Raw genomic sequence first — 15,152 nt, forward strand, 5'->3', positions numbered from 1 at the left:
AGGAACGAGGCAACCCCGACTTCTCCGGTGTCCCGACTCTACTATGTACACGGGTCCCCTCTGCGTACTGCCCGGGGTTACTATGGTTCAGAAAATCCCAACACAGCAAGTGGCTTTTTGAAGCAGAATCCGAAACTGGAGCTAAGACCCCTGGAAGCGACGGCTCAGGAATCAGACGCCCAACGGCAAAGGGAACCGACCTCCTAAAGTGCACGTTGAAATGGACTCTGCCGTCAGAGTCGCCACGCTCCCGGTCAGCCGGCTACTGTTTCAGGGGGAAGGACATTGGCCTTCGGCTCGTCGCTGTGACTCTGGATAAGGGGTGACCCCACCACCTGTGCTCCAGGCGGACCTCCTGACCTCTGAGGGGCTCCGAGGCTTTGATCTCAAGCTCTCTGCCCAAGGAAGGTGCTCCGAAGCCTCGGCCCCGCCCCCGGAATGGGGAAGCAGGGGACTGTGGAGGGATCATACCCTCCCGAGGAGGAAACGCCGGAATACTCGACCCTGCCCTCCAAACGCCGCAGGACCCTCTTGTCTTCCAGCCCTGCTGCCCCGGACAGCACACACTCCAGGCCTTTCCGGAATGTTCCCTGGGTTTTCCACGGTGCATTCAGTGCATAAATGCTGACACACGTTGGGCAACATCCAAACTGGGCACATTTCTGGCCCCATGTGCGGGCATTCTCACAGACCAAACAGGGACAGAGTGTACCACTGTGCCCAGCCCCTCGACACAGCCAACCCTGGGTTTGTCTGAGCAGACGCCGGGCCTGGCTCCAGTGTCCCTCCTGAAAGTGAGGTCGTGCCCCTTGGTTCAAGACCGAGGACTAGAGGTTAGAGCGCACAAGTCCCTAGGCCGTTATGACACTGCGTGTTTGGCTGCGAGGAGTCCAGGGGCTGCCGGCTGGAGGGGCCCCGGGAAGCGCTGCTCACGGAGGAGACGCAGCCTCACGCTCTCCGGCTGTGGGACCCGCGCCCACCCCCCGGCTCAGGCCGGTGCCTCCTCCAGAAGGCTCGCTCTGGGGGCTCCGCACCGGAGCAGGAGACGGTGGGCCCGGACCCCGGGGTGTCAGCCCCCGAGGGGGGAGGGGTTCTGAAACCAGCACTCAGCTGGCTCTCCCTTGGCCGAGCTGCCTCCAGGTCCCAGCGGTCCCCCCCCTGCCCTGGCCACAACCAACCCTGCCGGGGACCAGGAGCCCCTCCGCAGGCCCAGCTCCGCCCCCCACGCCGCGCGCCCCGGGCCATTGCAGTCCGCCCCCCACCCTTCCCCCATCCCTACCGCACCCCCCCCACCGGCTCCCGGCCCCACCGGCTCCCGGCCCCCCTCGCTGGCCCGGCCCGGCCCCGCCGCCCCCGCTCACCCGCTCCTCCTCCGCGCGGATGTCCGGCATGGTGCTCAGGCAGAGGCCGACGGCCGTGGCAGCCACGAAGGTGACGGACACGCAGGCGAAGAGCCTGCCGGCCGGTCCGGAGCCCGGGTCGTCCAGCAGGTCCCGCAGGCGCCGGCGGGGCCCCGCGCCCCCCGGGCTCCCCGGGGGCCCCGCGCGCGCCTCGGCCGCCTCCTCCTCGCGGCGGCGCAGACGGCGCAGGCAGCAGCGCTCCAGCCGGGCCTCGTCGATGCCCCAGTAGGCCAGCTCGTCGCGGAAGGCCAGCGCGCACGGGCCGCGCAGCAGCCGAAGCTTGCGGGCGCGCAGCAGCACCACGATGGCGCGGAAGGCGCTCGGGCTGCGGTCGAAGAAGAACTCGTCGCGGCCCGCGTCGTAGTCGTCGCACACGCGCAGGACCTCGTCGCGGCCGCGGCAGGCCCGCAGGCGCTCCAGGCGCGCGAGGGGACAGCGCGCCAGCGCCGCCCAGGCCAGGCGCACCCTGCAGCCGCCCACGTTGATGATGACCACGCGCCGGCCGCCCGCGGGCTCGGGGAGCCGCGCCATGGGCCCCGGCGGCCGGCCGGGCTCGGGCCGCAGCGCCTGCGAAGGAACAGAGGGGTCAGGGTTCGCGGGGGATCCGGCCTGGGAAGAAGCCCGGTTGTCCCACGTCACGGGAGCCCGCGGAGCCGACCCCTTCGGCCCCGCAGGCCCGCGTAGGTGGTGCCCTAGTGTCTGTCCATTCACCTCCCCAGGAGGAGGGCAGTGGCCAAGGGTGGGCCACCGACCTGATGCCCCGCAGGGGATCCTGGCCAGGCTCACCGGCTCCTCGAATAAAGGTCAAGGGGGGAAGAGGGAGGGGACGTTTTCATCAAGCTGTGGGGCGATGGGCTCTTGGGCTCCGGAAGGGGAACTGGTGGCCGGAAGGAGAGACGGTGATCAAGGTTGAATCTTATGTGTACTTGGGCCGGCCGTCAGGGGCACGGGGGGGACACGTGTGCCGCAACCTGACCCAGAGGACGTGGCTCCTTGGAGTCCAGTTTTGGGGACAGAGAGCCCGGCACCCCCAGCTGCAAGGTGAGGTCTATAGGAGAAATAAGAGGGTGCTTTGGAGGGCGCCCAGAAAGGTCCGGGAGAGCCAGGAGAGCCTCTCAGAAGCAAAGAGTTGGGGGAAGGTGGAAGTTGCCGTGTTGAAGGAGCGAGGCTTCACTTTCTGGAAAGCAACCATCATTTGGGTCACGGGAACGTGCCGCCAAGATTTCCTGTTGCTTCCCCAGATCAACTACTCAGAGGGGTGCAGAGCTCTGAGAGCTCCCCGTTGCACCTCCCCCCCCCCCCCGGGGCTCACAGACAGAACCTCCTTCGTGAGGTCACAAGGCATCTGCACTCGAAACGGCAGGAAACAGCAGCGATTTGTCAGGGAAGACTTGGCGGGGGCGGCGTGTGGTCCTCACGGGGACACCGTCCCGAGTGCCCGGAGCCCCGTGAGGCTGATGGGCGTGGACCAGCGGCTGCAGCTCCCGGCAAGGCGCTGAAGGTCCCGCACCGCAGAGGGAAAGCCCCGCACACCTCCCCCCGGGACTGCGGAACCCGAAGACGGGACGGCAGTTTCTGCTGGGAACACCGGCGTCGGGTGTCACCATGAGGGACAGAGAACTAACCCAGCTTACGTGACACGCACGTGCGGAAGCCTGTCTGGGCCGCCCGGGGCTTCGGTCCCTCCCCCTCAGCCCCCCCACACTCCTTTTGAGTCACATACTAAGTCCGTGGAACGGGATGAGGGAGTCCTTTGGTAGCTAAATCAGGTGCGTGCTTCCAAGTGTCCGTCAGCGCGCGCAGGCGTTGAAAGAACTGGGTAATCCGCCAGACCCTGGGACTTCTGGAAACCGTGTTTCCAGAACACACATGCAGAACATGCATGGTCTACAGAACACGCATGTTCCCTCCAGAACGTATGTGTAGAAATAGAAGTACACGTCACGCCTCACTTTTAAGTGTTCTCAGTTGACCTCTTGCTCTCTCAGGAGACCACACTGTCACTTCCAAGCACCTTGAACACATCCCCACTCCCAACACAAACACAACAGTCCTGTAAGCGCAGCTGGTTTTAAGAGGACAGGCGGCTCAATAGAAAAATGAGCAAAAGTCACAAAGTTTACAGGAAAGGAAAAAATAGCCTTTCCACGTACGAAGAGATACACAGCTTCATTCATGACACCCACGAGAGCTCTCCGGTCCCCACGAGGCAGCATGTGGGAACGGGCGAGGAAGTCTGATCTCTCTGTTGTCAAGGTGTGGGCCCGTCAGACTCGTGTCCTTCTCGCGGACCGTCCGTTGGTCCAACCGTTATGGCAGCAGCTGAGGGGGTGAACTCCGGGGACCTTAGCTAGGCCACGTGCTCAGGAAAAGGGTAAACTAGAAAAAAATCCCACTGCTGGTATGGGAAGACCATGAGATTTCTTGGCCTGGCTCTGGGTGTAGAACGAGAGCACGGACCCCAACACCCGTCGTCACATGGACCCCAACGCCCGCCGTCACAGTGGTTTGGGGCTGGGATTTCGGTCTGTGAAACTCAAAGCGCAGATATGTCGCTCACAGAAGGTAGTTTCGGGTTGGCACTGTCCCCACGGCCCGTGTTAGAGCCGCACACCCTCCATCCACAGCTGCGGTTCTCAACCTGACACAGGCGGCGTTTGGCGGGGCTGGGGCCACTCTTTGCGGTGGTGACTGACGGCCGCGGGCGGAGCACATGGGCGCTGCTCACCCTGGGACGCACACGACGTCCCCAGAACCCAGGGTGGGAAGCAGCCCAGATGTCCACAGTGCCACGGCTCTCGCGGGACCAGCTCTCACGTCCAGCCTTGTGGGATTCCCACAGACGGAGCCTCAGTGATGATGAAGTCACAAAACAAAATTATGAAACACACAGGGCTACAACCCTCAGAGCAAGCAGCAGCAGGCGCATGAGGGGTAAGAGAGGGCCCTAGGGTCTTTAGATAACAGAGCTTCCAAAGACACAAAGACGTGAAGGAAGGGGTTAGCGACATCATGGAGAAAAGACCTCCTCAAAGAGACCAGGCGGAGCGGAACAAGAAACAGCGGCCCTGGGCCCACATTCCCCTGGACCTATCTCTCCTGGTCCCCAAGTCTCCCTGGGCCCACGTCCCTGGGGACCCATGTTCCCCTGGGCCCTGGGTCTCCGTGGTCTCGTGTTCACCTGGACCCCACCTCCCACGGGTCTGTGCCCACGCTGGGTGGACTCCTAGCTGTCCGTGCCTGGGTCTCTGTGCCCTGGCTGCCGGGCCCCGCCCTGCCCGCCCAGCACAGACCAGAGATGCTTGAGGCTCAGCGTCTGCAGGGGCACCTCTCACTAGGGCAGACAGGCGGGGGTGAGAGGCCCCCAGAGCTCTCCAGTCCTGCGAGGGGCCTCCCTGGCTGACCCACTCTGCCTTCCTTTCCTAGTCACTCAGGACTGGTGCTCCTGGGGCGACTTCCTGGGGCGGCTTCTGCATCCCATCCTCCGATCTGCCTGAGGAACTGAGCTCAGACGTCTGGGGAGTGTGAGGCTCTGTGTGTGGAGCCCGCGGTTCCTGGAACTTTAAAGAGACAGGAAGACGCAAGCAAAGTGTCTAGAAGAGAACGTTATCGGCGGTTTCACGCGTGCGCGTGTCTGTGTCACCAACGATTACTCAAAGCCTCTGATGCTTCAGGCTCTTACGTTTTAGAATGGAACCTCCTGCTTCTTGTAGGGAGAAAAGGGACTTAGAGCCACTATCTTGGGCTGCTTGACTGAGTTTTTCTTTCTTTCTTTTTTTAAAAAGATTTTATTTGCTAGAGAGAGAGAGAGTGAGCACAAGCAGGAGAAGGTGCAGAGGGAGAAGCAGGCTCCCTGCTGAGCAGAGAGCCCGATGTGGGACTCGATCCCAGGACCCTGAGATCAAAGGCAGACACTTCACCGACCGTGCCCCCCAGACGTCCCTTGACTGGGTCTTGCAGAGAAATGACCGCTCTTTCATGACATGGTCTCTGAACCTCACAGTGCCCACTTCTGCCCTGGCGATCACCTGCCTCCCCCACGTAATTTGTCCTCCAAACTGGGACTCTCTAGAAGGCACAGGGTGCTGTGAATGACGGCAGGGGACCCAGAGGCAACTGAGAGGGACGTTACCCTGCCCCAGAAGGGCAGAAGTGGGGTCCCGCAGGGGCCCTGAGTGGAGGGCCGGCACCCGCTGGCCTTCACGCCCCCGAGGTCTGTCTCCCAGCTCCTCCGGGGACGGCTGGTGCGATGGCTCTCAGAGTCCCTGAGCACCATTCCTTGTCATGCCGACAGAAACCAGGACCAGAAGGGCAGGGTGGGGTGGGGAAGGGGGAGGAAGTCTGACCAGGGGCACTAGGAGCTGGGGCGGGGTGTCCGCGGACAGGGACAGCCGCTCGGGTGACCGTCTGAGGGCCTGCTGGGTCTAGGGTTGCCACGAAGCCTTTGTCACGGGTGGGCACCGACCCTCGGGGGCAGGTTCGGGGGCTCACTTTGCAGACTGCAAACCGCGTATCCCGGGGCGGGGTGCGGCTGCGCTGCGGGGTCAAGGAGCCGGGGAGCTTGCCGGCCCCCCACGCCCCCTTCCCTCCTGATTCCTGCTGATTCACCCAGGACGTAGCAGGTCCTGCTAACCTGTCTGCCTCCATCCGTTTGCCGGATCAGCCAATCTGGGATGGTGTTTGGCTAGGCTGGGTGCTCCCTGGGTGAAGTGGGAGCCCACAGCGCCGGCAGGCAGAGCCACATCTCCCCAAAGCACCATCGGGATGCGAGGGAGAGCCCCGTTCTCTGTGTCCTGGCACTTCTGTGTTCACAGGCGCTTGGCTCGCCGTGGCCGGCCGTCCCCGCGTGCAGCTGCGAGCCCTCCCCTCCGGCCGGGGTGCGCCTGCTGCTCGCGGCTGCCTGGTAGGCAGACACCTCTGGGTTCCTACCGGACCTAGAGCGCCCGACCGTCCCCAAGGCTCCCACCGGTGTTCCTCGAGGTGACAGGAATCTGACTCCTTCTCATTTGAGAAGGCAGTGCTTCTGAGACCGGAGAGCGCTCCCCTGGCATTCTGTGTGTGTTGTGGGACGGGTAAGACGACCTCTATCTCCTCGCTTTGAAGTCCACATGCATTTCGCAACGCGTATAACAGGGCTCCCAGCTAGCGCATCTGGGGCCACGGGACGGTGGGGGCTGGGCTCCGGGTGAGGCCCAGGATGGCGGGCGCTGCTGGGGTGCTCGGTGGCCATCCTCGGGAGGTGCTTGGCCAGGGGCGCTCCACCACACCCTAACCCTAACCCTGATGCTGGTGCGGCGCTCTGTGATGTCACACGAAGAACCAGCACCCGCGACCTTCCGCCCATGTCCGCGCACACTCTCCCAAGACTGACTTCAGAACCGGGTGCCATTTGCTCACTGTGCGCAGCTCACAGATTCCCGAGGAATGAGGTCTGAGTCGTCCTCTTAGGGCATTTTGTATGACCAGACACACAAGGTCGGGAGCTGGATGAAGAGGACGCCCAGACCCATCCGTCAGGAGGCTCACAGCGAGGCCAGGCCGGCTTCGCCCGGAGCGGTGTCCGCCTGTGGGAAGGAACGCCGCATCTGGGCGCAGAAGGGAATGAGTGCACGCTTGTCCCCGACCTCCTTGCCGTCGGCACAGAGCCAGCAGCAGCTCCACGCCAGCCGGTGGTCCCAATCTTGTGAACTTCTGAACCCCTCCAGGCTGACGCCCGTGTCTGATGTTCTGGGGAATTCCTGACTCGTGCGGATGGGCGCAGTGTCCACCGCTGAATGCCTCTGGTCCGAGCCTCCATCCTCTCCTGGCCGCTCGCCCTACTTGTCCCCTGCACCCAGCACTGCAGCCAGGGAGGCTCCCGAGGCCTGGCAGTCATCCCTCCGACCACATCTCCCCTGGTGTCTGCTCGCCGGACGGAGGTCTGGCCCGTGCGGTGCTCACACAGCTGGCGCGGTGTCCTCCCCACCCCCCACCGTCCTCCCGCCCCTCGCCTCCCTTGAGATCTGCCTCCATCCCTCAGCTCTCGCCACACTGCACACCCCGGCCTTCCCCAGCCTCCCGCCTGCCGAGGGCTTCCCTCCGTCCGTGGCGCTCTGCTCCCAGGCGAGCAGGTGTGGTCACTTGTTTTATCGACTGATGGTTTTCTTTCTGCTCCTGCTGGGACAGGGGCTCCTCGAGGCTGCCGTCTTGTGCCCACAGACATATAAACACCCCAACACGGTCCCCAGAGTGTGGCGGGTGGTCAGGAAGTCCTCGCCGAAGGGACAAGCTAGGGACGAATGGGCCTCAGACGTGCCCCAGATGTCGCCAGCCCGTCTGCCCCACACGTCGCGTGCCCCCGAATGGCGGCAAGGCCGGCATGAGCACGGCCGGAGTGTGGTCTGGCCCGTGGCCCAGCACAGAGGAGGTTTCTGGTGGGACCGGTCGGGGGGCCCAGAACACAGCCCACGTGACTTCCCCCGAAGGAATGGCCGGAGCCCCAGTCCTGAAGCAGAGGCCCAGGACCGAGTCAGGCTCGGCAGGCCGGGACGGCACCTGTGGCTCTGCTCCCGATCGCTCCGCCGTCCTCACGTCAAGCGTCCCCACCGGCAAGATGGCAGTCTGGCTCTGACGTGCCGTGGCCCACCCTAGCTCGCGGACCCCTCGCGGGTGTGGGGGGACCAGGGCGGCCATGACCCCATCAGGGACACAGCCGCCCGCCCCGGGGATCTGCCTGCCCCTCCAGAGCCCCCGGTCTGGGCGGTCGGTGCCTGGGACATGTCCTCCTCATTAGCTAACGTCTGCCTCTCGGGGACGACTCAGCACGTCTGGGCCGTGCTCACCCTCCTGGGGTGATTTAATGCCACAGAAATAGAGCAGAGACGACGCTGGATACAAGCTGTTCCTCAGGGAGCAAAGCGCTCAGACCATCCCGCTGAGCGCCAGGACGCCCATGGCCCCGGCCGCAGCCTCTGGGAGGACACATCCTCTATGAGTCTTGTCACTGAGGGACAGTCTGCTTGGTGGTAGCCACGGGGACTTGGGATCCCATCGGTTGCAGCCCCAGCGTGGGACAGCGTGATGGCGGCCAGGCGGCCAGGCCGACACTGAGCTCCCGCACCAGGAGCCATGCAAGCCCACGGAAGTCACAGATCCCATGCCCGTGAACGGCAGCAGTGGCCTCGTGAGCACGGGAACATCCGTGTGAATGTGCAGGACGGTCTGGGCTCGGGAGTCCTCAGCCCGTGCTGACGCACGACGTGTGTTCTTGGTGCGCTGCCCTGTTTCTGGGCCCTCTGGCTAGGACTGGTGCAGTACCTGCTCTCAGCAGGGTGGATGTCCTGGTGGAGACAGGACCCCGGACGGAGGGCTGAAGCAGGAGGTGGACAGGACCGCATGCCGTCCAGCGAGGCACAGCAGCGGAGGCCCGGCCACGCGGTTCCTGAGGACAGGCCGTCCGCCGGTTCCCACCCTGTCGGACCCTCGCCATGGGGCCCGGGGCCAGGCCATGAGGAAGCCAGGATGACACGGAGCCACCCATGGCTTTCGACCGCTGGATGTCGGGCGGGCCAGAAGCCCAGCTCTCACAGCCGCGGCAGCTGAGGGATGGAACACAGACAGGCTGTCTGCGCAGGGCCAGATAGACGTCAGCGCCACGTGCGTGCGGCTGTCATGTGCCCCACAGAACCGGCGATCCCCACGCCAGGGATGGGAGGGCTCGGGGCTCTCGGAGCCGCCATGAGTGCCACACACTCACAGGCCTGCCCGGCTGCGCCTGGGTCCCCGTCTCTGGCTGGGCCACGGCGTGGGGAGCGGCAGCCGGGGAGGGACACCTGTCTGCGAGCCCGGAGGGGGCTCCGCTAACAGGTGGGCGCCAGGAGGCCAGGGCAGTGTCCGTCTTGCGTCACCGCCCGTTCCCCAATGCCCAGAACACCACCGGCACTTAGCAGGTGCTTGCGAGCAGGGTCTGAGTTCTGGGGGAAGGAGTGGAGGCTGAGGGTGGGCTGGAGCGGAGGAAGCGTGTCCGAGGGGGTCCGCAGGGTTTCGTGCGTGCGGCTGTGCGAGCAGAGCGAGGCTCCCCGGTCATCGAGGGCTCGGGGGACTCGGGGGCACTCACAGTTCTGAGCCGAGGTCACTCGGAGCTTCTGCGGGTGCTTGTGGGGGGCGCTGTGTACACGGCGGCCGCCGTCCCCGCGCCCTGCCAGACCCCCATGGCCCAGGGACGCGGGACACCGACAGCTGGAGGCCGGGACTGCTCAACACGCTCGGTCCGGGACGCCCACCCGCTGTCGGCGGTGCCAGGGTGACACGCGGCTCCAACCGGGCTCCTTCAGGCCGCCGCATGAGGGAACACGCGAGAAAGCCAGACACCCACGCAGAGCTGCCGGGGCATCCGCACCGCGGGGCAGGACACGCGGCGTCCTGGCGAGGAGGACGCCCTGCGCCGTGTGGTCTCCGTGTCACAGCCTCAGGGCCACACCGCAGAGGCTGGAGGTCATTAATGTGGCAACCGCAGGCTCTGCTGCTCCCGCCTCCGTCTGGTTCGGGAGTCTTGGCAGAGCCGGCTCCCCCCCGCTCCTCACCGCCGGCCGCCGTGGCCAGTGGCCAGCAGCGTCTGTCCACGGAGCGTCTGTCCAGCTCTCCCCCTCTCCCCTGCCGGGTCTTCTCCCAGGCACAGGCTATGCTTAGTCTCTGAGCGGGCCCGTGTCCACGAGACACACCCTCGGACCAGGCCCTGAGACAACAGGGGAACGTGGTCCCAACAGAACAGGCTCCCCTTCCACCAGCGGGCGCAGGGCGTGCGGCCCACTCCCCGCCCACCCCGAGCGCCCACAGGCCGGCGGCGGCTGCTGCGGTTCCCGTCTCCGAACAAGCGGGAGAGGGACGGAGGGACGGAGGGACGGAGGGAGGGAGGAGGGAGTGGGCGGAGAGGGAGGGGCGGAGAAGACCCCCCCAGTTAGGAACACGGAGCCAGAAGTCAGCAACCTCGGGTAAAACACGGCTCTTCAGACATTTTCATAGTCTTAAAAACCAGTGCTTGCGAGGGTCATTCCCGTAATTCCTTCCTGGTTCTTCTGAAAGACTATTTGTTTGGGAGAGTCAGAGGGAGCCCATGCGGGGGCCGCGGCAGAGGGGGCAGCGGGCGTCCTGCTGAGCAAGGAGCCCTTCATGGGGCCGATCCCAGGACCTCGGGGCCACGCCCGGAGTCAAAGGCAGACGCTTCACCATCGGAGTCCCCCAGGCACCCCTGATTTTTTAAACTCACGTGTGTTCAATTATTTTGTTTTGAAATGGGTTTATTCTGGGTCAAAGCCACACAAGCTCCAAGAGGCTTCTAATGCGTGTATATGAACGGAACCGAAAACATGCTGATTTCACCCATTTTTAGCCATGTTGTTGATAGAAAAATTGATGATTATTTTTGAGTTATGACTTAGGGGAACCACATATAATCTCCAACCCTGTTAGACCTGGAATCTGGTAACTCACGGCCTTCGCCCACAAAGCAAGGCGTGTGCGGCAGAGTGTGCTTACGTGTGCACGAGACTGCGGTGCGTGACGCGAGGGTCACCGCTCACAGACTCTCCCTGCAGAGACCCCAGGTGCCCTCTCCCCGGTCCGCCCCGTGCGTGCCTGCGGCCCAGTCTCACCGTCGCCACGCCTGGGGCCCCCGACGCCCGCCCCCCTCCCGCCGCCTCCGTAACCCCAGTGAACACCAACCCCACCCCGTCCTCTCCTTCGCACCCCAACCCCCGTCCTCTGGTCAAACCCAGGAGTGGTGAGGGTGCCTGATCGGCTCAGCTTGGGGCGCCCGTAACCTTCTGTCTCGGGGTGGTGAGCTCGAGCCCCCAACTTGCGTACATAAAGAAGTTAATAAACTTAAAAAACCCAGAACCCCAGGAGCAGCCTCTGGACGGACAGGCTGCGGCCCTCCCAGACAGGCTCGTCGGCTCTTTGATCGGCACTGGGTGCCGGGCGCTCACCTAGGCCGTTCCTCGTCCTGGGGACGGCTCACGGCGCGGGGGACCACACTCTGTGTGACCGTGCCCAGGCTGCGGGGCCCCGATTATCTCCAGGATTTGGACGCGCCTGCTACGGACGTTCCTGTGAAGGGTTTCTTCCCCTCTGGGTTAAGGGCCAGGGGAGCCGACATTCCCACTTGGACTTGGATGGAAGCTCACGGTCTTTGCGTCTAACGGTCCCAGCCCCGTTTGTTAAGAAGACCAGCTTTTCTTCATTGACACGTTCTGAGTCCCCCAAAACCAGTCGGAGGGGCACCTGGGAGGCTCTTGGTGACGAGATCGAGCCTGCTGGAGGCCGCCCGAGAGCTCTCTCTGCCCCTCCCGCTTACGCTCTGTTCTCTCTAAAACCAATCAATCTTAGGAAAAAAGAAAGACAAAGAAAAACCAATGAATCTTAGAAGAAAAGAAAGACAACCCCTCCCCCAAACCCAGCTGGGCCCATTTGTGTGTCTCCTGGTGGGTTTTCTGTTCTGTCCCATGGAGTGTGCCGGTGTCCGCGGCCGGCACGTGTGGCTCGTCTCCGGACCCGCGCTCGGGCCTCTACCCTTCATTGTTTCCAAGACGGCCTATACTGACTCTCGTCCTTCACCTCTCCACATGCATTCCCGAATACGTTTCTCTTTATTGACAAAAATCACCTCACTGAGCACTTTGGAGGACCTGTATGGACCTCAAACCCGCTTTCAACCCCGTCGGACTCGACCCTGTGGGAGCTCCTGGTGCACACAGGGAGCATGGCCGCGTCTCTAAGCCTTGAGTCTCAGCCTCTCGAGTGTCCTCTCTGCCCTGGCCTTCCTGTCCGCCCCTCGTCCGCTTTATCAAATACAAAACACAGCCGCTCCAGCTTCCCTTCGGCGGGGGTTTGTGTGACCCGTCAAACCCTCCCGCGGTCAGCCTGCTCTGGTCGTTACGCTGAAGGGCCTTTCTTGCCGACAAACGCATCTGGGTCCTGTGTTTCCATCCAGTCTGCCAATCTCTCTCTGCCTTTTAACTGGTATTTATTTTCTTTGTACCATTTATGCTTAAAAAAAAATCGTTTAAGATGTCTTTTTTTTTTTTTTTAAATTAAGAAGCTCTACACCCAACACGGGGCTTGAACTCACAACCCTGAGGTCCAGAGTCATCAGCTCCACTGACTGGACCAGCCAGGCCCCTTACACCACGTAGGCTTCACGTAGTTATTTTTTAAGGATTCGCTCGTTCATTTAAGGTGGGCAGAGGGAGAGCAGCAGAGCCCCACCCAGCGTGCCGCCCGGCGCGGGGCTGAGGTCACGGCCCGAGCCGGAAGCAGAGTGGGACGCTTCACGGCGGAGCCCCCAGGCGCCCCTGTGCTGACTGGAACGACTGGGAGTGAGTGCAGTGAGGTCGCTTGCTGCAACACGTCCCCTTTCTCTTCTGTTTTCTGTTCTCGATTCCCGCGGGCTCCTCGCACGTGCGCCGGAACTCTCCGTGGACGCGTCGCGGTGTTTCTGAGTGTTTCGTGGCTGGTTCGGACCCTGCGCTACGTGCACACGACTCGTCGGCGAGGGGCGTTCTACACAGCTGGCGCGGAGCACGGTCCCCGACCGGCCCCTCACGCCCGCGCCACGCCTGGCGGACGGCTGTCCGCGGTGGGCCCTCGAGGGGCCTTAGAAGCACACGGGCGGCCGTTCCGGTTCTCTCTCCCGCCACCGAACGTCGCCTCGAAGCCCCAGGCCAGCAGCAGAGCCGCCGCACTTGCCCTGCGCTCACTCCCCGCGCTCTCCGGCCAGCCCTCTCCCCCTCCCGAGAACTTCAGCCAGCGGTGCCAGAAGGGGACGGGTCTGCGGGCCACAATTCTCTTAGTCAAGGTATCCCGAGAACGTCTTGATTTCACCTCATTCCTGAAGGTGTTTTTGCTGAATGTGAGATTCTGAGCTGATACGAATCGTCCTAAACTGAGCACGTAAATCTCGTCTCACTTCCTCTGGCCTCATGGCCTCTGATGAGAAATTTCCTGCCGTTTGAATTGTTTCCCTCCAGGTAAGGGACGTTTTACCTCTACCCGCTTTCCAGATTTTTAGTTTCTTAGTTTTCAGGAATTTGACTACGGTGTGTCTTGGTGTGGACTTGCTGGTTTGTACTGTTTAGTACTCATTCAGCTTCTTGAATCTGTAGACTTGCGTCTTTTGCTAATTTTTAAGTCGTTATTTCCCCAAGAACTTTCCTCCCCGCTGTCCTTTCCCTCCAGGACTCGGACGACGCGAACGCTGGGGCTTGTCACGGCAGCTCCGTCCCTGAGCCGCCGTCCGTGTTACCCTCAGTCTCCGGCCTCTCCGCCATTCAGACGTCCCGGCTGGCCGTCCACAGACTCTTTCCTCTGTCCTTCTCATTGGTGCTTGAATCTATCCACTGCGTCTTTTTATCATTTATTGTATTTTTCAGTTCTAAAATTTCTCGTTTCTTCTCCTTCATACCTGCTCTTCCCTCACTGAGACGCTCTGTCTTTGCTAAAGCTCAGTTTTCTTGTCTGTGTCAAGCACGTTTGTCGTCGCTCATTGACGTGTTTTTATGTGGCAGCTTAATTAATTCTAACGCGTCTGTCGTCTCGATGTCGGTGTCCAATGCTTGTCCTCCGCTGGGTTTGAAATCGTCTTGGCTCTTGGTAGGAGGACTGATTTTCCAAAGAAACCTGGAGATTTGGGGCATGATGTTATGGGACTCTGGATCTTATTTAAACCTTCTGTTGTAGCCGCTCAGAACAGAATGAACACATCCGGCGTAGCTCCTAAGACCACACAGCTAAATACCTTCTTTTTACGGAAAATGCTCTTAGCCATCAGGGACGGGCCCTTCCCGCGTGAGCTGCATCTCGCAGGAAGTGCCGGTTCCCGAGGGGAGGCGGGCAGGATCCGGGGTGAGACCAGCGCGTCGTGACTACGAGCAGCGCGGCAGTCCCGGGTCCTGCGGCCGACGCCGAGACTGGACACGTGACACGAGTGAACAGAGGCCCGTGAGTCTGTAGAGATGCAGTAATAAAAGAGAGACGTAGAGACGAGGGAAAAACCTTTGCCATCCCCGGGGGACGGGCATCTGCCCTGCACCAGCCACCCGGTCGTCGTGAGGTTGAATGTGGCTTTACCGTGGGTGCCTTTTGGGTTCACCCGAGTCCAGTCACACAACTTGGCATGGCCCCGCTGACATTGTGGCCTCGAGCATGACAAGGTGTGCAGTGGCTGACACTGCCACAGCCATCGGGCTCTGCCCTGAGTGACACGGAGACCCACGTCCCTGTGTCCAGAGAACCCGGGGGGTGAGACGTGCTCACACAGAAACGTGAGCAGAGGCCGTTCTGAGGAAAACTCCTTGGCTTCTTCGCGGAGTCAGTGACGTGGGAGGAATGTCCTAGAATCAGGGTTCAAAGAGCTGGAGATAACCGGCCAATGAAACTGTAGACATGATTAATTTGATCCAAAACAGCGACAGAAGACGGTTTGGTGACAGATGGCCGGGTTTTCACGGTGTGACGCCTTCAACTTTTGTGTGTTTGAGACTTTTCCCTTTAAAAAAAGCTGGAAAATAACAGCAACAAACCCTGAAACAAAACTCTATGCCAACAAACGTAACTCCCCCGCTGCGACGCCGTGTTGGGTGTCCAGGCCCTGACCGCCCGCGTGGCCCCTGGGCTGTCCTTCTCTTTCCCGGCCGCTCAGTGTGACGGCACCGGCCACCGCCGAGGCCTTCGGCTAGAGCCCGGGCACCCTGGACGCTCTGACGTATGCAGGGCTGCTGG

At 62.2% G+C, this 15,152-nt stretch overlaps 1 protein-coding gene across 1 annotated transcript in view; it reads right to left on the reverse strand.

Annotated features, from left to right (window-relative positions):
- The window catches only part of KCNG2 (potassium voltage-gated channel modifier subfamily G member 2), a gene marked incomplete at both ends in the record, with an annotated part of 33,329 nt that extends 25,257 nt beyond the window's left edge, over positions 1–8,072 (reverse strand). The window contains 3 exons of the mRNA XM_080821078.1: positions 1,362–1,967; positions 2,827–2,945; positions 7,727–8,072. Of these exons, the coding sequence (XP_080677204.1) occupies positions 1,362–1,967; positions 2,827–2,945; positions 7,727–8,072 (1,071 nt within the window). The remainder of the gene's footprint in view (positions 1–1,361; positions 1,968–2,826; positions 2,946–7,726) is intronic.
- Between the last annotated feature and the right edge of the window lie 7,080 nt (positions 8,073–15,152).

The sequence above is a fragment of the Martes martes genome, assembly GCF_963455335.1.
Source record: "Martes martes genome assembly, chromosome: 13".
NCBI lineage: Eukaryota > Metazoa > Chordata > Mammalia > Carnivora > Mustelidae > Martes > Martes martes.